The 23,055-nt window shown below is 40.3% G+C and overlaps 1 protein-coding gene across 11 annotated transcripts in view; it reads left to right on the top strand.

Annotated features, from left to right (window-relative positions):
- The window catches only part of RRAGD (Ras related GTP binding D), a 48,698-nt gene that overhangs the window by 14,497 nt on the left and 11,146 nt on the right, over nt 1-23,055 (top strand). For 4 of the 11 annotated variants that reach the window (XM_072965619.1, XM_072965621.1, XM_072965620.1 and 1 more), the window contains 4 exons: nt 13,370-13,665; nt 20,190-20,389; nt 21,195-21,309; nt 22,242-22,384. In XM_072965619.1, the coding sequence (XP_072821720.1) occupies nt 13,423-13,665; nt 20,190-20,389; nt 21,195-21,309; nt 22,242-22,384 (701 nt within the window). In that variant the 5' untranslated portion in view covers nt 13,370-13,422. Of the gene's footprint in view, nt 1-4,236; nt 4,274-13,107; nt 13,185-13,369; nt 13,666-20,189; nt 20,390-21,194; nt 21,310-22,241; nt 22,385-23,055 lie in introns of those variants that run through there. The other 7 variants (XM_072965618.1, XM_072965622.1, XM_072965616.1 and 4 more) reach the window with 6 other exon arrangements.

Raw genomic sequence — 23,055 nt, 5'->3', positions numbered from 1 at the left:
TTTAAAATGTTCACTTTGAAGAAGTTGTATGAGGGCTAAAAAGTACTTTAGTAACTTGATTTTCAAGAACTTTCATTGGAAATTCATTGAACTTATTTCAAATTCCTCATACAAAGCCCGCGGTAGGGGGATGGGGGTGGGAAGTTTTCATTATTTTGCGTACGGTAGGTGCTACTTTCAATTAATCAGAAAAGGAAGAACGTTAACTAAATCTTGAGCCCGATAGATGAGAAAGGAGCTTTCCTAGTCACCCTTTTTCATAGTGTCCGGTCCCCAGGGAGGATTTGTGCTAAATCCCCATTTGCTTAAACTCGTGTTGCACCTGTGCGAGCCTCTCTCTCCTGCACTCCCGGTAATTGGTCCCACAGTTGAGCACGTGGCCACATTTTTGTAGATAAAGGCTTTCAACCCTTTTGTTGGAGTCTCTGGGTCTACCTTTGGTAATTAAATTGTTCAGTCGCCTCATTATTATTCAAATTGCATTTGTTAGCTCCTCCTAGATTCTTAGGAGGCTCCAGAGAAATTCAGAATGGGGATGGATTTGCAAGGTATTTGAAATGGTAGACAACTGGGTGCATGTGTGATCCTCTTTTTTTTTTTTAAAAAACAAGAAAAGAAATAAAAGAGGCTATATCTGGGAAGAAAAATCCTGTAATTTGATATTGTCCTGGGGGCCAGAGGCTGGGTTCCAGGGAAAGCACTGCATCTGTGTGTTTATTTGGCAGTTCTTTAAGGGGGCACTTTAAAATTTTGATTTGGGGACTTGAAATTAATGCTTTGCCTGAAGGGCCAGGATTTCCTGAACATAGGGCTTCCCCAAAGCTGGTATTGGATGCTCCCCACTGCTCCTAACCAAAGGCACACTTGCCTGTAACTGATGCTTTTGATTACTTCAGTAATAAAATCCTCCCTCTTGAGTTCCTGGGATCAAACTAGAATCTTGAAGCACTAAGTACACTTGTGTGGTGAGAGGAGCCAACATTAGTGAAGCCTGGCCTGCTGTGGATTGGTGGTCTGTTCTCAGAAAATGTCCTCCACTCTCGCGGGCTCCTGTTCTTTCCACGTATTGCTGGCTTTGATTTTGGGGGTTTAGGCCTGAATGCAGAATCTATCAGAACATTCGCTTTCTGAAGTAGCAGATAGCCCCTCAGTCAACAGTTCTAGCAAGGATGGGCCCTGACAATTGTCATGCCAGCTGATGTGGTCCTGGGGAGTCGAGATGGGGGTGGAGGCTGTGAATTGGGACTTCAGTTCTTGTGGCCTTCTGTTCCTGAGACCTCATGGTGCCACCAAATGGTCATCCCAGTTTCTAAAGGGCCCTGGGCACATGTTGCATTATAACCCTGTGTTATTTCTGATAAAATTTACACTTAACCTACTCTCAAACTCAAGAAATGGAAAGTGGGGGGTGGGGAAGAGGACTTATTTACTCCGAGAAAAGATGAAGAGGGTGCACTTTGAACTGTGAGCAGTATTTCCCTAATGAATTCCTCCCCCTTCACCTTCCTAATGGACTTAGTTAAGTGCCTGAGCTACATGGAGACCTGGGGTTTTTTCCATGAGGTTCAGAAATCTACCCTGGCGAGTGGGATGCAGACCTGACCAGTATTGCTGGCAAAAGAATGTGATTGAAGGTGAACAGTGTGATTTTTATTTCCCGTAGTCTTCCAGGGAACCTCTGATCTTATTTTAAAACTGAGTGCCTTGTAAATTTTACCACATTGTGCTAAGTTTGAAGACGTAGTGCAGCTAAGGTGAGACTGAAATTGCACTTCTCTGGCTTACAATGCATATTTGATTCCTGAATAGCAAGAGTGTTCCCTTTAGTTCTGGTATGGAAAGATCTGGATACCACTCAACCCCCCTTTCAGGGTAGTTAATCAGAGATAAGATGAATCTCCCCGACCTTTTGTATAAAGGTATGAAGAGATGGGTTGGTGCAAGGCATGGAAGAAGTTTTAAGCAAAGGCAGACCTTCTGTTACCCCAAGATTTAAGGGGCATTTATGACAGCAGCAGTCAAATGCAGCTTACCACTTGAGAGGCAGCTGAATGGATGCTCCTGGGATAGAAGAGCAAACAACTTTCAATCCTAATAAATGATTATAAACCATCAAAAAAAAAAAAAAAGATGAATCTCCGCTTCAACCCCACTGCTCCAGATAAAACTCCAGAGACAGAGGCAATAATTAAGCCATTAAAAACAGTTGCACCAAAGCAGGGAGGGTATAGTTCAGTGACAGAGTGCTTGCTTAGCATTCACAAGGTCCTGGGTCCAATCCCCTTCATTTAAAAATATAAATAAGCCTCTTTACCTCCCCCCACAAAAAACCCCCACAAAAACAAAACTGTAAAAAAAAAAGAGAGAAAGATAATTTAAAAAACCCAATTGCACCAAAAAAATTATTGTTTTTAGACACATGGACTTAAAGTCTTAAATAAATTACAGTGCTTTAAAAACTGTGATAACAAGGAAAACCAAAGATCATATTTAATCAGAAAGTGAAATTATTTTTTCCCAAAGTCCCTCCCAATTTTTAGGGGAAATTTGGCTAAGGCAGCTGCTCACACACAGTCCAGCTAAGTGTGGTCTTATTTCCATAGCAGCCTGTGCACTCTCTTAGGATCTGAGGAAGTGACAATTTAGGTGGTTACTGGAGACATGAAAAATCCAGGGTCAGCAGGTGATATACTTCCCTGATGGGTGTAAATGCGATGAGTCTGGCAGCTCACTTCTATTAATCATGAGTGTCAGCTTTTTTTTCTTAAAATACTTTAAAAAATTATTAGTGAATTTATCTTCTCATTGTTTCTTAAGAGTAAGTAGAGAAAATTGTTTTCCTGATAGTGAAACTGTGGTCCAGAGGTGCCAGTGGACTTTTCTGCAGCCACAACATGAGTTAGAACTGTGCAAGGTTTAGGAGAGGGTCAAGTTCAGGTAAATGTAAGTCCCTTCTCTTGTCCCTCTGCCTTGTCCAAAAAGAGTTGGGTTGACTATAGCCCTGGCTATAGCTAATCTCTTGGATTTCCATCTGGCCCTGGAAATACAGTGATAGATAAATGTTGGAATAGATGGAAACAGAATAGTTAAAAATGATGTGATGAAGGTCACACCTTAGGCACAGAGCATATTCAAGTATATATAGTTAGCATATTTTTATATCATGTTTGTAAACATGTTTTGGTGATTCCCGGTATCACAGAATCTTGATTCTCTACTTTTAGCAGAAGTCTCTCCCATTTTTTAAAAACTTTTTTTTCCCCTTTTCTTTGGGGGGGAGTTGGTAATTAGGTTTATTTATTAATTTATTTTTAGAGGAGGTACTAGGGATTGAACACAGGACCTTGTGCATATTAAGCGTGCACTCTACCACTTGAGCTATATCCTCCCCCCTCTCCCATTTTAGTATTAGAGCAGACATGGGGTAGTTTAATGGGAAAAGGAGGCAGGAACAGCAAGTTCTGGAGTTCTAGATTAAGGTGTGGCTCTAAGTTTGAAGGATTATCTTTTTCATTTCTGGGTGCCGTGTCTCAGTTCACTCTGCTTTGTTCAGTCCCTTCAACGCCCATAGCTGCTGGTGACACGATTTCACTTCCTGCCACAGTCACTTCTGCTCATGTGTCTCATGTCTTCTCTACCTCCTTTATTCTTATTCCTTACTTTAAAAAAAAGAGAAAGGCAACTCTTAAATTCTCTCTTAAACAGGGCTTCAAAGCTCTCGTGTGACAGTGGCTTTCCCTGGTTCTGCTGTGACACACAAAACAGGTTTTTCACTCCTGGCCTAAAGCACCCAGGGAGCTGGTCGACCTTGTCCTCTTGAGCACCTCTGGGGAAGACTCAAGCTGCATTTCTCCGTGTATAAAACCAACCTTGATCACTCTGAGTGATTGTTTTAAAAAAAACTCACAAGAGCACTTTTCCCTTCTTCAGGATCATTGATAAATCAGAACACATAAGAAATGTTGTTGAACACACATGTAAGGGAAATATTTGCATATAGAATCATGCTTTTTAATTATCTGCCAGTGTGATGTGGGAGGATTTCATAGAAAAAGATTTGATTTTCACAATTAAATAAAAATCACCTTCAAAAACCTTTATGCCTTTGAAAATACATGTTCTGATTACATTCAATTTTCCTTACCAAGTAGTTAATCAAACAGTGAATCTTCATGATTTTTGCATATTCTCTTATTAATGGTACTGTTATTATTCATATATTTAATTTCCACTTAGGTTGGAATTTCTAACTGGACTCCCGGGTCTTGAATGTGTAAGTAGTTCCATTGATCAAAATTGTTAAGAACTAGAGATAATGTTGCAAATAGAAACAAATCAGAGTCTTCTTCCTAAAACTGTGAGTATATAGAACCTTAAGCCCTTGTGGACCCCCAGAGAATACTAATAATAGCAAAGAAATTCTAACTTTCCCTTAGGGCTGAGCGAGCCTCTCACTGTGGTCACATTCCACAAAAGGCCCTCTTGTTACCTAGGCTTGGGCTGGGGTTTTGGGGGGAAAGGAAGATGTATGTGTGTGTGTGTGTGTGTTCGTGTATACATGATGACAGGCTGACAGATGACATAAAGGCCTGTGGGCTCTGGGACAAATGTGGGTAAGTGGCTGAGCTGGGATTTGAACCCCAGTCTGGCACTAACTCAGTACTTTTTCAACCATTCCATTTGCCACCACGTTCTCCTAACTCTCATTAAGTCTTTGTTATAACCCATTTTGGGGTCTGATCAAAGGCGTCACCTCTTGGAGAACTTTCCTTAATTATAACAGCTCTCAATTGTCTGATACATCAGAACTGATGAAGGGTGTTTCATACGATGCCTCATTCTCCCTAGGAAGCCAGGGCCAGCCGCATCCGAACTGTCAGGAGGTGCACACTGGCCTTCAAGTCCCATTTTCCTTATTTCTGTTCCTTCTTTGTGGTGAACATGCCCACCCACAGATCAGTCAGGCATGGCCCCCATGCAGTCCTGTCCTCTTTCTCCCTTCCTTCTGTGTTTTCCAGACCTGGTAGTTTTCGACAGGGCTCTGCCAATTCTGGATTAAGTCATGAGCTTGCAGGTGTTAAAGGCTGATAACGGCCCAGTTGGAGCACCCTCCCCATGCTGCTGCTCCTTGGCTGACAGTTTCCCTGGGATCTCCAGCAGTCTAGATACAAAGCTGCACTATTTGGGAAGTCTTGGTACTGACAGGACCCAGTGGAAGATAGGTGTGCTCAGTGCTCCTGACCACAATGGACGAACTTTACCTGGGCATACTCTTGATACTTAAGTGCTGGTCTGGACCAACAACAGATGTGGAGTTCCTTTTTAAAGATTCGGTTAATTTAGCTTCAAATTCTGCTCAATCACTTTCATTTAAGCATCCCAACCAGCAAACGTCTATTGAGTGTTTATTGAGCTCTGAGGCCTCAGTTTTCACATCTGTGAAGGATAAATGGTATGAGGTTTGGGGGATTAGAGATGACACTGCACGTTATGCAGATGGTCAGTAAATGGTAACTGCTGGTCGTAAGAAGTTTGGAGCGGGTTGGTTTGAGCTGTTTCTCAGTGTGCCCTCACCCTCAGCCAACAAGATGAAGGAAAAAGGACTGACAAGGCTTGGGCATGGGTTTGAGGTGTCAGTACAGGTTGCTGAAGCAGCCCATGCCTGACAGTAACCCCAGACCCAGCCACTTCAAATACCTGTTCACCCTCTTCCCCTTTATGACCTTGGGCCCCTTTTCACTTGGTCTTCCAGGTCAGGAACTTGGGGCTTCCTTCTCCCTTGTCCCCTACATTCAGAGGATCACCAAGTACTATTGAGTTGATTTGAGCTTCTCATGAATCCATTCCTTTTGCCCATTTCCACAGGCTTCTCATTTGTGTTCCTCCTAATTATTGTTAGGGAGGAAAAAACTCTTAGGTTCAGAGTTGGAGTCCTGCAAATTAACTGACAAATGACATTAACAAGTGAAAAATAGGTCTAATTAAGTGCTAATGCCTGAGAGTTCACGAAAAACATTGGACTCAAGGAGGTGGTTAGAAATGAGGACTAAGAAGCACCTCTGGGAGGAAAAAAATGACTTTAAAGGGGATAGAAAAAGGGGCACTTATGGAAAAACACGTCACTGGAAAGATAAATGGGTCCGTAAGAGTAGAGGGGAGATACGATAGTTTTGTGACAATGTCTGTCTGGGTGTAGTGCTGACTGCTCTGTCCTAGTCTCCAAGAAGAGATTAGAGTTGCTCCTGGGGAGATTTTTGACAACTGAGTTCTTTTGGGAGGCTCTGCTTCAGGCACTTAAGGGATTTCAGGAACTCCAGTGCCCTCAGCTCAAAATAATTTTTATGCCACAGCAGCTTATTCTAGACCCCTGCACTGTCCCCACACTGACCCCCTCTAGGGATTCTGTTTCTGGAGTGAGCTTCCTGAAGCGTAAATCTGATCATGGTAGTTTCCCCTTAAAATCCTTAGTGATCTCCTCGTGGCTTTCAGAGTAAAATCCAAACTTGCCAGCATCTCATTCATAAACTAGCCTGTTACATCTCTGTCAACTAATTTAGTCAAAGATATTTATTGGGCTCACACCACATGCTGCAGTGTATTTAGCTTGTGTATATGTGAGACAGACAATAAACAAACATAAGAAGATGAACATATAAAGTAAAAAGATGATTTTGTATAGTGATAAGCACTATGAAGAAGACAGGGATATTAGGAAGTGATGGGACCCTTTTGAGGTGAGAGGAAGTAAAGTTGCCACAGGGTTGAGTGGGAGGAGGAGCTAGGGGAGAACTGGGGAAAGCCTGCCAGGCAAAGGGAGGAGTGAGTCCAGATCCTAAGATGAAGAAGCAGAAGGCCAGGGTGGCTGCAGGGTAGGGAACTGGTGGGGAAGATGAACCAGGCATGGGATGAGAAGGTAGCCCGCTTAGGACCTTTTGGGGGAAGAAGGCATTTGGATTTTATTCTAAATGGCGTGGGAAGCCACTGGACAGTGCACAGGCTTTTCTTTAAACTACATTCCCTAAGCTTCAGAAAAGCCAGATCTCTTCCTGGCTTAACCTTTCCGGCATTCATCTCTTTTATGCCTCCTTTTCTTTAAGACTCAGATGTTATTTCTCCAGGGAGCCTTCTCGCTGACCCCATAACACCTAGATAACAGTGCATTGTAGTTGTCAGCTTTTCTTGTCTCTTTTCCCCTCTAATCGCTAAGGAATGAATCTTTTCTTTGTGTCTGCAGCCCCTGGCTCAGCCCTGTCAAACAGAACACTTGGCAGAAGGTCAGGGAACCTTTCTGAAACGGGAACAAACTGCTCTCTTGTAAATTTCACCTCACTCTGGCAACTTCCTCCAAACCCCGCCGACACTTTTAAAGAGCCCTCTCTGGGTTTCCATTTCTAGTCACAAATTCTCCTGTAGTTCCTTTCTGATTTCCCTTTTTAAAAAATAATAAAGTGCTAGCCCTTTTATTGCCCCTTTCAAAGGTGCTCTCATCCTTCATTCTCTTTAATGCTGTCACTGTTCTCAGGTGGTTCTTATCAAACTTGAGTAAATGTGATGCTCAGGGAAGTGTAATGGGGTGGGGGGCAGCCCTCTGCAGGAGGCCAAGGTGTTTCCTTTCCTGATGGAAACTCCCTATTACCACTCCCAGAGTGGAATGAGATCCTTTGAGAAACCGCAGAGGGTTTCAGAAGCAGGTATATTTGAAAGAGTAGGAGAGGATTAGAAGGGAGATTTTTGTCAGCAGGCTTTTCTGATGTAAGAAACCTTCCCAGATCAACAGCACTGGCTTACAAAATTTTTGTAAAATACATTTATATTGTGAACCAGCACCCACCTATGTATAAGTAAATTTAAGAGAGTTTCATTAGTAGTATTTACTTCTATGCACAATGCACACTGATGTTTCCTTGTCTCTTTTGTCTTGGTTGCAGTTTTAGCTTAATGTCAGCTGGGGTGAGAGCTCCAGCAACATACCAGTCCTGTGACCTTGGGCAAGTTCCTCCCCCTAGATTCCTCAGGTGTAGAACAGACTTTTACCTTCTCATTGGGTGGGGAAAGTTTGTAGAAATGGCTAGCGAGATCCCTGGCACACAGTGTATTTCTGTACGTACCAGCTAAATATGATAAAAGGCACCTGCATGGGTGTAAGCATTCTCTGCAGTTGATGGTACTCATGCTGATCGGGCCCACCATTTCCCAGCTGCTTATAGTCGATGGCCCAGTCTTGAATTTGGCAGGGAAAAGGAAGTACTTCCAACTGTTTGTGAATTTCATGGCTGTATGCGTATTTAACTTCCCAGCCACACTATGTATGTAAACGTGCGTACACAGTCTCGTCCCTTTTCTCAGTCCTGGGCACCAGTGTGGATGATAATGCCATACACAGACTCGCAGACCCTGCTGAGGATAAGTTAAACTCTGCACCCACCTCCAGCAGCATACATTGGGAAGAGATAAAGACATTGATAAGCACTGAAGTACTTTTGTGGTTGTGCATAATTTAATGTGGAGTTTTGCCTTCAATGACTGGAAGCAGTGTTGCACAGCAGAAAGAGAAAAGGCAGGCTTTGGATGGGCCAGCCCTCAGTTTCAATGTTACTTGACCTTCCCGAGCCTGAGATTCTTCACCTGTGAAATGGGGATAATAATATCTACTCCTGAAGGAGTGTGAATGGGATGAAGTGTGCGGAGCCTACCGCATGAATTGGCCTGTAAAGGGCATCTTCATACATGGTTATTTTGAGTTTTTAGTGCATGCGTATTTTCCTGTTCCATGCAAGGCATTATGCTTTTGCTTACATTTGGGCTTCCTTCTCTTCACCTCCCCCTCCACCCACCTCAACCCCATCCAAATCCTGCACTGCTTTAAATCTATATTCAAAGCCCTTGTAATCCACTGGGCTCCTTCCTCGCCAGCCCATGGGCATTTCCCCCCTTCTTTGCATTGATCTAGCACATGCTGTTTGGCAGGTGATACATGAGCAGCTATAGTTCTTTAGGTTTCCATTCTTGTCCTTGAGATTACGTTTTAAAAACAACTGTATGTAGGTATAATGGACATCATATAAATTACACCTACATATTTGTACAGCTGTGAAGCCATCACCACAGTCAATATGAACATATCCATGAGCTCCAAAAGTTTTCCTGTACCCCTTTGTAGTTCCTCCCTTGACCCCTCCTTAATACCTCTTCCATTTCCCAGGCAGCCACTGATCTGCTATTTGTCACTGTAGATTAGTTTAGTTTTTAGAGCTTTCTGTAAGTGGAATTACATGGTATGTCCTTTTTCAACGGGCTTCCTTCACTCAGTATAATATTTTGAGATTTATCCACATTATATGTATCAGTAGTTCATTTCTTTTCATTGCTGAGATGCACCACAGTTTGTTTATCCATTCACCATTGATGGCCATTTGGGTTGTTTCCAGTTTTTGACTATTACAAATAAATCACCTTTCTACAAGCTGTGTATGAGAGTTCTACTACTGCCACATCCTCATCAACACTTGTTACGTCTTCTTAATTTTAGCCATCTTAGTAGGTATACAATATTCTCTTATTGTGGCTTTGATTTACATTTTCCTGATGACTATGATGTGTTTAGCATTTTTTCATGTCCCTACTTACCTTCTGTAAATCTTTTATAAATTGTTCAAATCTTCGCTCCCTCTTTTTAAAAAACATTGGGTTTTGTTTTCTTCTTAATGAGTTTTTAGAGTTCTGTATATATTCTGGCTACAAATCAGATACGTGATTTGCAAATATTTTCTCCCGGACTGTGGCTTGCCTATTTTTTATTATTATTATTTTAACAGTGCCATTTGAAGAGAAGAAGTTTTTATTTTAATGAAATCCAGCTGGTCAATTTAGAGGAGAGGGCATCATATCTGAGAAATCTTTGCATGACCTAGCATCATGAATATTTTCTCCTAGAAGTTACAGAGTTTCAGACTTTACAATTAGGCCTATGGTCTATTTTGAATTCATTTTTTTGTATGGTGTGAAAACTGGATTAAAATTCCTTTTTTGCTTGGGGGTGCATATGGCTATCCAGTTGTTCTAGCACCATTTGGTGGAAATGCCTGTCCTTTCTCAATGGAGTTGGCTTTGCATCTTGGTCAGAAATCAGTTGTCTGGTGGGGGGTGTGTATGGGGTTATTTCTGGACTCCCTATTCTGTTCCAGTGATCTGTCTTTGTTCCAAAACTACATTGTCTAGACGATTTTATTTAATTAATTTATTTATAATTGAGTTATAGTCAGTGTACGATGCTGTGTCAATTTCTGGCGTACAGCACAATTTTTCAGTCATACATGAATATATATGTATATTCATTTTCATATTCTTTTTCCCTGTGAGCTACTGCAAGATCTTGAATATATTTCCCTGTGCTACACAGCATAAACTTGTTTATCTATTCTATGTATACCCCTCTAGACTGGATTTTATGTTTCTCCAAGATAGGCAACATGTTTACATATCTTTTTGTCCAACCAGCATTTACCGATCAGCTACTTTGGGTACATTAACCAATATATTTATTGTATTGGGGGAAAAAAGAAGCCTTAAGAAAACCATTTAAAAAGAACATGTAGAGTTGAAATCACAATTTAAGGACTATTTAATATTTTGAAATGTTCGTGTTTGACATATAAAGGCAAAAAATAACAAGTTTTCAGTGAGCTTGTGTATCTTTGAAATTAAACTTAAAAGTCTGAGCTTTGTAAATTAAAACATAAAACAGTGTGTCAGTTGTTGTCTCTTAATCCTCCCAGGTCTGTGTCCTTCATGACTCCCTATACATTAAACATTTGTTCTTGTTCTTTTTCAAAACTAATTTTAATCATATTGTATGTGAATGTGTTTCGTTTGTAAAATTAAAACCCAAATTCTTTTAATGAGTCCCCTAAATTCTTACCCCACATACTTTTTGCTGTTTGCCTTGCATCCTCCTAGAACCTTATCTAATGCATTTTTGCACATATTTTATGTTTTCTATTGGTTTGAGATGCTTATTCTTATATTTAAAAAAATTGATACATAACTGCCTTTCTAACAAGAACCATAAAATTCTTCTACTTACCTTTTGCCTACTTCTCCCTCACCAATCTCCCTTGTCTATATTGTCTGGAATTCTAGTTTCTAATTTTTATTCAAAAATTTAAAATCAATACTTATTTTAAATTAAGAGGTTTCAATAAAATTTGTCTTCCATTGTTTATTGTATTACACTATATTTGAGTGTATTTTCCTTCAGGAGTACATCCTTGAGAAATTCTTTCAAAGAGATTATTTAACAAAAAGAGTTTTATAATTTTAGCTCTTAAATTTAGGTGTTTCATCCATTTTGAGTTAATTTTTGTATGTGGTGAGGAATAAGGGTTCAGATTCATTCTTTTGCTTGTAGATATGCAGTTTGTCCCAGTACCAGTTGCTGAATGGGTCTTATTTTTTAATAATTACTTTAGGCCCTTGATCTCATTTAATTATCATAACAGCCCTATGAGATTTTTATTGTCATTATCAACTCCATCTTACAGGCTTTGAAACAGTCTCAAAAGCTAAATGTCTTGTCCAAAGCCTCATAGCTCAAACCCCAGGGCTTGTTGACTTCAGAGCCCTAACACTTAGCCACTAGGTGACACTACCTTTGAATCTGTGACATATTCACACTCTTGGTCAACTAGGAACATTGCTCAGAAATTAAGTGGTTGTCTAAAGAACATTGTGGAACTATGACAAAGAAAAGAGAGCCCTACAGGGTTTTGAGATTTTATACCAATTCCTACTTTTATCAAGTGACGCCTAATCCCTCTAGGACCCTGGGCAAAGGATTTTAGGATTGAATTCTTGTTACCAGGCACTAGAGTAACACTGACCTTTAGAATTTTCTGTGATAATGACAATGTACTATGTCAGCAATGTCCAGTACATTAGCCACTTACCAGGTGTGGCTTTTGAACACTTGGAGTGTGGCTAGTGCAACTGAAGGACTGAATTTTTTTTTTGATAGTAGTAAAACATATGTAACATAAAATTTACCACTTTAACCTTCTTAAGTATACAGTTCAGTGACATTAAATTCATTCACATTGTTGTGCAACTGTCACCACCATCTATCCTCAGAACCCGTTCATGTTCCCCAGTTGAAGCTCTATACTCACTCTCATTCCCCTCAATCCCTGGAAACCATCAGTCTACCCTCTGTGGCTATGAATTTGACTATTCTAGAAACTTCTCATAAGGAGGAACTGAAATTTTTATTTTAATTAATTTAAATTTATAGTATAAATTTTTTTTTAAAAAGGGGGAGGGAGGGTACAGCTCAGTGGTAGAGTGTATATACCTAGTATGTACGAGGTCCTGGGTTCAATCCCCAGTACTGCCATTAAAACATAAAAAATAAATAAACCTGATTACCTTCTCCTCCTAAAAATTTTTTTTAAGTAGTATAAAAATGTAAAAAAAAACACAAAAATTTACATAGTCACACAGGGCTAGTGGCTACATTACTGGTCAGTGCAGGCCTAGAGCCAGGTTGGGCCTGGGAGAGGTGTGCCTCTCACGAAGTGTGTCTGCTCCTGACACAGTCTGAGTACAAGCCTATTTGCCAGACCTTTGTGGTATGTGAGAGTATTGGCCAGGAGAAGGAGAGATGTCTACTTACATTCTTTGCCATTTTCTTATTGGGTTGTCTTTTTATTGTTGAATTGTGAGAGTTCTTTATATATTCTGGATACTAGATCCTTATCACATACACGATTTGCAGATGTTTTCTCCCATTCTGTGGGTTGTCTTCACTTTCTTTTCTTTCTTTCTTTTTTAACGTGCTGGAACTTGATTTATTTCATGGATGGCTATTGACTCCTTTTCCCCCTACTCCCCTCCTCTTCCCCTCCCCCCATCAGCTTTACTTCAAAGGAGTAAAGTTTTAAGCACCAAAGTTTTAAATTTTAATGGAGTCCAAAATTGTTTCTCTGAGGCATAACTCAGATAAACAAGCATCCCTTTGGTACAGAGACTGAAGATCTAGGCAATGAAGGACCTTGCTCTGGAATGCTAGAACTAGACTTTTTCCCTCGATATTCTGCTCCAGGAAATCTCTCGTCTTCACACTCCAGCATCCCTACTCGTGATGGGGAATTGTCCAGGTTTTGTGGCCCTCTGGGATTGTGTGAGAGGTGGTAAAGCAGCATTTCTTCCCCGGGCTTTTGCACTTACTAAAACCTGGCCCTTCAACTAACGGGGTGATGCAGTTAGCGCTCTGTTGCCTGTGGAGCATAAATCACGTCCGAGGCGGAAGTGAAACCGGCCTCGTTAACCGCTGTGACAGTGTCTCACCCTCGTTCTCGTTTTGTGGTTTCTCCAGTTCTAGACTTCAGCGACCCCTTCAGCACTGAGGTGAAGCCCAGGATCCTGCTCATGGGCCTGAGGAGAAGCGGCAAGTCATCCATTCAGAAAGTTGTCTTTCATAAGATGTCTCCCAACGAAACCCTGTTCTTGGAGAGTACGAACAAGATCTGCCGGGAAGACGTTTCCAACAGCTCCTTTGTTAATTTTCAGATCTGGGACTTCCCGGGACAGATTGACTTTTTTGACCCTACCTTTGACTATGAGATGATCTTCCGGGGAACAGGAGCGCTGATATTTGTCATCGACTCCCAGGTAAAGCTCAGTCTTGGGGTCTGGTGGGAATACACCCCCCGGCAAAGGCAGCCCCTCCTCCCCCACGTTCAGACACATTACTTTGCGGTCGTTTTGGTTTGGGGTTTAGAGTCAGGAATAGGCCTTTCTACCAGACTAGCGCTTCTCCGTTGGGGCTCTCAGGCTTTGCAAAGGGGAAAAGGCTCCCTTCACACAGCCTGACCATCTAGGGATGGTAGGGGGCTGCCTAGGTCTCAGCAAACCATAGAGGAAACCCCACAGATGGAATAGACCACCGTTCAGACCAATGACAGCAACTGTGTGCCCGCTTTCTGGCATGCTTGGCAGACATCTATAAAAGATCACAGGTCCTCTACAACAAAAACTATGTGTGTATCTACATTTTAAAATGTTTACTATTTCCTATGAAGTTCTCAGTGTGAATATTTTTCTTCTGAATCAAATTGTTGTAATTATTGCTAGTGCACCATTGATTAAGACAACATAATGAGTGTGTATTTTATACGTAACTAAATACAAAAAGTAAAATTTGACATATATATTATTTCCCACTTAATTCATGTATCTATGCTTGAATAAGACAGGCTCTGGCATCAATTCTATTTTTTTGCTTGTTTGTTTGTATAACTGTAGGTTTGTATAGAAACAAGAAGGAAGCTTGTTCACATAAGTAGGTGGATATGGGGGAAGTTTTGTTAAAGCATTCACTCGATTATTTAAACTCCTTCCAAGTTACAGGCCCTGAATTACCCAATTCTCTTATCACACAAAATTTATTTTTAGTGGTTTATCGGTACCTGATTGTGTCCTTCCTTAACTTTGCTAAAAGCAAAGAATTGGGAGCCCCTTTGCTGGCGAAGAGCCTTATTCCCTAGGCTTTAGAGAGTCACTCACTTAATTCAGTATTCAGACCCACCTTCTGAATGGTCTCTTTGGTACCCTGGGTTTTTAATGCCCTGCGCCTTCCTCCTGTGAAGTGGGAGCAGGGCTGGTGGTTTAAGGGGTTGGGGGAAGGGAGGCAGCAGAAACACAGGTGCATCTCAGGCAGGTCAGTCTTGGGAAAGAACCCAGGGAGCAGGATGGGGACATTTATGCTCTTCAAACTCCCCACATCCAGGTACTCTTAGAAAGTGTCCTTGATGGGTAGCCCAGCCCGAAGGCCCTCCCAGGGGCTCTCTTCTGCAGCTTTTGGGGAATGAAAGGTAACAAGTCTTATCGGAATGCACTAAATCAACTCTAACCTCAAGTTTCAATGTTTCCCTGAAACTCTGGGCCTACGATCAGACAAGTCGGGTGGAGCACCCCTCAGCCCCTCAGGAGCCCCAGTGGTTTCAGGGAGGAAGGGCTGTGAAGACTGTTAGTAATAATGGTTCCAAGCCCATGCTTGGAAAACCATTCTTGGAGAAGACTACTCAGGCCTGAGAGCATCATAAATTCATTCATGGAACGAGATGCCTGTTTAATATAATAATGAAATTTTCAACTAAGCCTTTTAGTTCCGAGTGACTGCACTGGGAACTGTTTGTGTAGCTGCAGGAGCGTGGCCATATGGTTAGAGGGAGTTCTTTCTTCCTTTTCTGGTGGAGTGGGGAGAGGGGAGGCATTATATGCCAGTGTCTGATCCGTGAACAGCAGTGCGGTCCTCCCATGGGCCCATCCAGAAACTCACACTTGTGGCACCTGCATCAGGTCTGGGACCTGCTGTGAGTTGCACTTCCCTGGCTGTCCTGCTTGTACTGACCTATGTCCTGGCCCATCTGTGGCTTTGGCAGTGTCCCCTGCCTTCCTGCTTCAGGTCTGCCAGCACCATAAATCAGGGAGCTTGGAGCCCCAAAGGAGCGGCCAGGGTGTGAACAAGCCGCTAGGAGGGGAGACTCCAGGGATGTCACGCCCGTCTGTCTCCTCTAAGCTTCCTTTCCTCCCTGAGTCACGAGGCCGCTGTTTCTGTAGTTGAACTAAGTAGCAGCAGTAGTAGCCCTACCCTTGGGTAAGTAGATTCCAGGCCTGACTCGTCATTTCAGGACAGTGGCTTGGTAAGTACTTACTTCAGTACCATATTGTGCTCACAGTACAATTTACATTTATGAAATTTGAATTGCCAACAAAACTATCTCAGGTGTTTGTGATATGGCTTTAATGTGGCTAAAATAGGTACACTGCCCTATTTCTTTTTTAATTGAAGTATAGTCAGTTTACAATGTTGTGTTACCTTCTCGTGTACAGCATAGTGATTCAGTCATACAAATACATATTCTTTTTCATATTCTTTTTCATTATAGGTTATTACAGATATTAAATATAGTTCCCTGTGCTATACAGTAGGACCTTGTTTTTTATCTATTTTATGGATAGTAGTTTGTATCTGCTAATCCTGAAGTCCTAATTTATCCCTTCCCCACCCCTCTTCCCCTTTGGTAACCATGAGTTTGTTTTCTGTGTCTGTGAGTCTCTTTCTGTTTTATAAACAAGTTCATTTGTGTCATTTTTTAGATTCCACATATGTGATATCATATGATTTTTGTCTTTGCCTGACTTACTTCATTTAGTATGATAATCTCTAGGCTGTTCCATGTTGCTGCAAATGGCATTTTATTATTTTTTATGGCTGAGTAGTATTCCATTGTATAAATATTACCACAGCTTCCTTATCCAGTCATCTGTTAATGAACATTTAAGTTGTTTCTATGTCTTCACTTGCCTGTTTTTAAATTGCAGCTATAATTTGGTTTAAATTTTACCTGAACATGAAAAGTGGAACTTCAATTTGAATGGGTAAATGTGTTCTTTGTTTTGTTTCTTGGTTTGTTGAGTTTTGTTTTGGCTGTAGGGCAGAGAAAGGTAGAAGAATGTTTGAGAAGTACATTTGTTTAAGTTACACTTTAAAAAAGGTAGGAAAAAACATTGTTGAGAATTGTCATTTACTAAAAATAGCTCCCTATTTTTAATAGTTAAATAAGCGGTTTCAGAGTCTGTCTAATGTACTTTTCCTTCGGCAGCAGACTGAAAATCATGTTTGTGGAATCTTTACTTGATGTGCTTGCAGGCACTCAACAGAAAACCACACCTGAAGGAGGTGTCTCAGCAGCACTTGAATGTCCCTGCCTTTATTTCTAAGCAGTGCTCAGTTTGTCTGACACCTCGTATTTTTATTTTTTGCTTGTGAATTCCTCACAATCACAGGATTGCCAGATAAATACATCACCAAGGAGAAAATGTGTCCTCACAGAATGTGGTAAACTAAAAGAGAAGGAAAGCATCAGGACTGGTTTTCCATGAGGTCCATGTGTGACACCGCCAGTCCCCCAGCACAGCCCTCAAAATGTGCCACATCTCCAGGGCCACCCTCTGTCCCCGGGAAGCCATTTCACAGGTGCTTGGGATCCCAAATGAGACTGTCAGCTTGACCCTCATTGGTGATTGTGACTGGCTTGTAATTCCTAGATCTGGTTTTGGAATAGAAACCAGGCAGTGTATTGTAGAAGATAATAATGAACACAGTAGGAAAAAAAATCATTTACAATCCCTCTGCTCTAATAAATCAAGCATCTTCTTCCTTTTGTTTTGTTTTGTTTTGAGGGGAGGTAATTAGATTTACTTATTTATTTTTAGATTTATTGATTGATTGATTTTAATGGAGGTACTGGGGATTGAACCCAGGGCCTCATGCATGCTAAGCACGTGCTCTACCACTGAGCTATACCCTCCCCTCCCCTTCATTTTCTCCTTTTCAGTGTCATTTCTACATTTTTAGCCCTTGTAGATCTGTACGACTTCATCAGTTTGTTGGTAATCAGACCATTTTATATGCTCAGCAGGGAGGTTAAAGGAGCGATTTCTGATCTTTTGAGATTGTGATACTCTCTTGACCTTGACTAGTTTTCTAAAATTTGTTTTTATTGAAGTATAGTTGATTTACAATGTTGTCTTAGTTCCAGGTGTACAGCAAAGTGATTCAGATATATATATATGTGTGTGTGTGTGTGTATATATATTCATGTATATATTCATGTGTGTGTGTGTATATATATATTCATATATATATATATGTTCTTTTTCAGATTCTTTTCCATTGTAGGGTTATTACAAGATACTGAATATAGTTCCCTGTGTTATACAGGAGGTCCTTGTTGTTTATCTGTTTTATATATAGTAGTGTGTATATGTTAATCTCAAACTCCTAATTTATCCCTTTCCCCCACCTTTGGCTAGTTTTGCTCATAGCCATGTCCCCTTAACGCCTCTCTTCAGTTAAAGACATAAGCAGTAACACCCTTTGAAGTGTAATTAACATACAATAAAATGCACTCATTTTAAGTGTACCTACCAGTCAACGAATTTGACAAACACACCTTCTCACCACCTCACAATCAAGATAGAGAATATTTCCCCCACCCTGAAAGCTTCCTTTGTGTTCTTTCTCAGCCGGCCCCCAAATCCCAGCCCTAGGTAATTGCTGATATGTTTTCCGTCACTAAAGAGTAGTTTGCCTTTTCTAGAATTTCTGTACAGTAATGACTTTAGTTTTTATTTGAGATATTTTAAGTTATTTAAAAAGTGTCACAAATTATTAATCTAGAATTTTTCCAAAATTCTTAATCTGCTAGCTCAGTGTCCAACCTTTGTTTTTCATTTAAAGTAACTCCTTGGAGTATAAAGGGTGAGAAAGACTGTGCTTGCTGTTTTTCTCTCTTCATGGTTTCCTATTAGTATCTTTACTACTTTAACTTAATACTTTAAAGATGAAGGATACATTTTTATTAGTTTAGTTTGGGGAATACAAGGATGCCAAAAAAAAAATCCCCCGTTTGATTGGCTTTCTGTATTTGTCCAGGTGTAGAGTCAGAATGGGGAGGTGAAAAGTCCTTTAAATTCTGTCCTGAAGAGCCTTTTCCTTTTCTTGCTATAAAAACAAGGCCTATTCACACCCTTCAAATTGACAATAATGAGATCTGAGAACATGTGTTGGTGAGAGTCTGGAGGTGTTTAGGGGCTCTTAGACATTATTTCATTAAGTTCAAGCTGTTCCTTCCTGTGATCTGACAAGCCTGCCTTCAGGGGAAGCCCTAAGAAGCTCACAAACAGACACAAAGATATGTACATGAGACTGTCCACATTATCACTGTCTGAACTAGCACATTCTGAATATCTGTAAGCAGGCAATACATGATACATTATACACCATCCACACTATGCAATTTTACAGCACCATTAATCAGAATTATGCACTAGAGTTTCATGCTTCAACCTAGGGGAGTCTCACTGACATAATGTGAGTGAAGAAGGCAAACTGTGATACACGTGGAAGTTGTGTTTCTGTAAATTTCCAAATAATGTAAATGGACTCTATATGTTGCTTTGGGATATATGTGTATGTAATAATGTATGAAGAGATGTGTGATGATAAACACTGAAGCCAGAATAGTGGTTACCTCCAAAGGGTGTGGGGGTAGAATGATGGGGCGGGCTGGGAAGATGGGGAAAAACACAGAAGGCTTCAGTGTCTTAAGTTTGATTTCTTAGAGAGATGCATACACAGGCCTTCATTATATTATTACATAGGTATCATCTGTAGGAAGGAGGAGAAAAGACTGCTGTGTTATTTGGGGCAATTACTCTAGACCAGGGGTCAGCAAACTTTTTCTGTAAAGGGCCAGATGGTCATTATTTTAGGCTTTGTGACAATATGTAAACAAATGAGTATGGCTCTGTTCCAGTAAAACTTTACTTGCAAACAGTATGTGGGCCCAGTTTGGCCCGAAGGCTGCGGTTTGCTGATCTCTGCTCTAGACTAGTGGTTCTAAAGTTCTCTTCCTGCCTCCTTCCCCACCCTCCCAGTGACTTATATCCTGCTTTATCTCTAATTTTTCATTACAGTTCACCAAGAGACTCAATCCTGGAGGAACAGCATCCCAGGGAAGGTCCTGGGTGGTGCTGGGGTCATTTTCAATTTGTAAAACTACAGCTCTGAGCTTTATGACTGTCATCAAGCTAAATAGTAACTGTATTTTTCTGGCCTTTCTTTTTCCTTTTTTTTTTTTTGTTAACAAAACTTAAGTTTTCAATCTTGAATGCTATGAACGAGCTTTCATTTGGGCTTTTGTAAAATATTTGGGAGGGGTTGTACCCATATGGTTTCCAGATTAAGAGTGAATGTGGATGTATGTTCATGTATGACTGAAGCATTATGCTGTACACCAGAAATTGATACAACATTATAAACTTCAACTTAAAAAAATACATTAAAAAAGTATAGCAAATTCACCAAAAAAAAGAAAAAGTTTATGTAGAAGAGGAAAAAAAAGTACCTGTGAGGTGAGGTGATGGGTTGGTTAAGTAGCTTGACTGGGGAGATCATTTCACAGCAGGTATGTATATCAGAACATTGCCTTGCACACCTTATTACATGCGATGTTTCTTTGTCAATTGTACCTCAGTAAATCTGGGAGACAAAGACTGTGGAAGGCAGCTTGGAAGGGTTCAGGAAGCAGAACAGCCCCCCTGACAGGAGTGTTCTCTGTTCCTAGGATGATTACATGGAAGCCCTGGCCAGGCTCCACCTCACGGTGACCAGGGCCTACAAAGTGAACACCGACATCAACTTCGAGGTGTTTATTCATAAAGTGGATGGTCTTTCCGATGACCACAAAATTGAAACCCAAAGAGATATTCACCAGAGGGCAAATGATGACCTTGCAGATGCTGGATTAGAAAAAATTCACCTCAGGTGAGAACAGAAACCCCTCAGGGATCACAGGAGTCCAAAGTCACCCACAGTGCTTTAGTATGGGCAGTACCTTACCTGTGTACCCTGCTTTGTGCTGAGGACATGGGATAGTATTTGGCAAAAGCAACTTTTGTACATGCCAACTCTACTCCTTGGGGAAAGTGGTGAGGTTTAAAAAATTTTTTTCTGACTGAAGATCAAAACTAAGATTCTTTCCCCTTATGAAAAACACATAACATAAAACTTATGTACTTAATCCTGGAAGTTAATTGATGCTGAAGTTCTTGACAAATTACAGTTCTTGATAAATGTGATAGTATCTAATCATAAGTAAAGGACTACTCTGAAAATAATTCAATTAGAAATAATCACAAAGGAAAACCACTTCTCTGTTATTTTTTGTGGAATAGTATGTACATGCATCATTCATTTTGCAAATTGGAAGAGTAGGTGCTTCCATATCAATAAGATAACTGTTACTAACCTGAGATGTGTAAAGACAATCTGGTGTGGATTCTCTTGCAGAATCAGCTGATGTGAGTACATACTCCTGCATTTTTAAGTCTGTTGGTCCAGCCAGTCAGCAGATGAGAATGGGCACAGTTCTTGCTTTTGGGGAGTTGGGGAGGAATGGCTTATTAAATGTTCCCTTTTTTTAACCGAGGTTGTTTGGAATTCTGAAGGGGGCTAGCATGTGTGCATGAGAACTGTAGTAAATTCAGGACGGATGGTACTAGGGTTATGGCAGTCTAAACAGTCTATTCCTCAAAGGTAAAACATGACGAAATATTGTTTTGTCTTTCAGCTTTTATCTGACAAGCATATATGATCACTCAATATTTGAAGCTTTTAGCAAAGTGGTTCAGAAACTGATTCCACAACTCCCCACCCTGGAGAATTTACTAAACATCTTTATCTCAGTGAGTAAATAATATCCTCCTGTTAGAGTCATTTGCAGAATTTAAGAATAACATTGCAAGAGTGAAAACAATCTTATTGCTGCTTGTTCTCACAACATTTCAAGGTCACTGAAATACTACTTTTGAAGACTGGGCCTACATATTGCTTTTAGGTCCTTTAAAATTTTACTCCCAAAACAATTCCTGTATTTCACTGGTATAATCGGAATGTTTATTCAAGTGGTAGGCAGTCATTCAATTTTAATAGAGTCCTACCAGAGGTAGAGAGCATAAAAGTTGGTTTTGGCTAATAAAATATATACTGTTGAATTTTTAAAAATAAGTTTAACACTATGAATAATGTGCTGGCTGAGTGAGTCCTAGAAACCAGCAGCTCAAGGCAGGCTCCAGAGAGTAGAATTAAGGCAGACCTTTGGTTGTATTCACACTGATTTTCGCTGCACAATTTTGAGTTTGTTTAGATTTTTTAAATATCTGTTTTTTCACTTAAAATTAGTAAAATTTGTATTTTTACTTTTCCTTTTTCCTCACTGCAGGTAACATCTCTAGGAGTCAGGAAACACTGCCTAATTTATTTACCAAAAATAAATAATTTGTGATAATTCCAGTTTTCATTTCTTGTGCAAGTCTGTTATAAAGAAGTTAATGGGAAGAGGGAATAGCTCAGTGGTAGAGTGCATGCCTAGCATGCATGAGGTCCTGGGTTCAATCCCCAGTACCTCCATTAAAAATAAATAAATAAACCTAATTACCTCCCTCCCCCAAAAAATAAAAAAAGAAGTTTATGACCATGGGGTTTAGACTGCAATAAAATGGAACCGCCTAAACTTTGGCTTATTTATCTTTTACACTGAGGATGGCATATAATTTTATGTAACCATGACATGCTCTGAAAGCAGCTGTCACTTTATGGCATCTTCTTTTTGTTTCAGAATTCTGGAATTGAAAAGGCGTTTCTCTTTGATGTGGTCAGTAAAATTTACATTGCAACTGATAGTACCCCAGTGGATATGCAAACCTATGAACTCTGCTGTGATATGATCGATGTGGTCATTGACATTTCTTGTATTTATGGGTGAGTAAAACATGCTGAAAGGCTATGTCGAGCCATACTTCTCTTTCATAACGTTTGAGACATTTTACATTTACTTATTTGACCTTAATACTTTGGTTCTGAGCTCTATAAACAAATATACCATTTGGTAAGCAATAATATAACAAAAATTATTGAGTAAATACCTGGTATTACGTTAATAATTTCACTGTCTACATTATAGCATTGAATTCTCCACTATTCTACGAGGTAAGAATTACTATCCCCTTTTTACGGGTGGGGAAACCGGTTCAGAGTGGTTAAGTTTTGAACCCCTGCTCACACTACCAATAAGGAATGGAACTAGGATTTGAATTCAAGTCTGAGTTTTGGTTCCTCTATTAAAAAATCTGTCATCATATCATAATGTCACATATAGTTGGGGGAGACTACTAGAATCCTTGAATTCTGCATAAGTATCTCATGTTAACCACGGTTCTACTATCTTCTTTGTGACGGAAAGTAACTGCCAAGTTTTTTCTCCAATATACTTTTGATTGTCTTCTATTGTGGGCAGCAGAAAACTATAAAATTAAGCAGACAACATTACCTGCTTATTATTATGGTCTTACATTCTTAGAAAACAGAACTTCTTATACATTTAAAATAAAACAAACAAGGAATGAGGAAAATTGAATTTGTTACCAGAGACA

Source organism: Vicugna pacos, chromosome 8 (genome assembly GCF_048564905.1).
Source record: "Vicugna pacos chromosome 8, VicPac4, whole genome shotgun sequence".
NCBI lineage: Eukaryota > Metazoa > Chordata > Mammalia > Artiodactyla > Camelidae > Vicugna > Vicugna pacos.
Note: the sequence above shows the minus strand (reverse complement) of the source record. Positions and strands in the feature narration are given on the sequence as shown.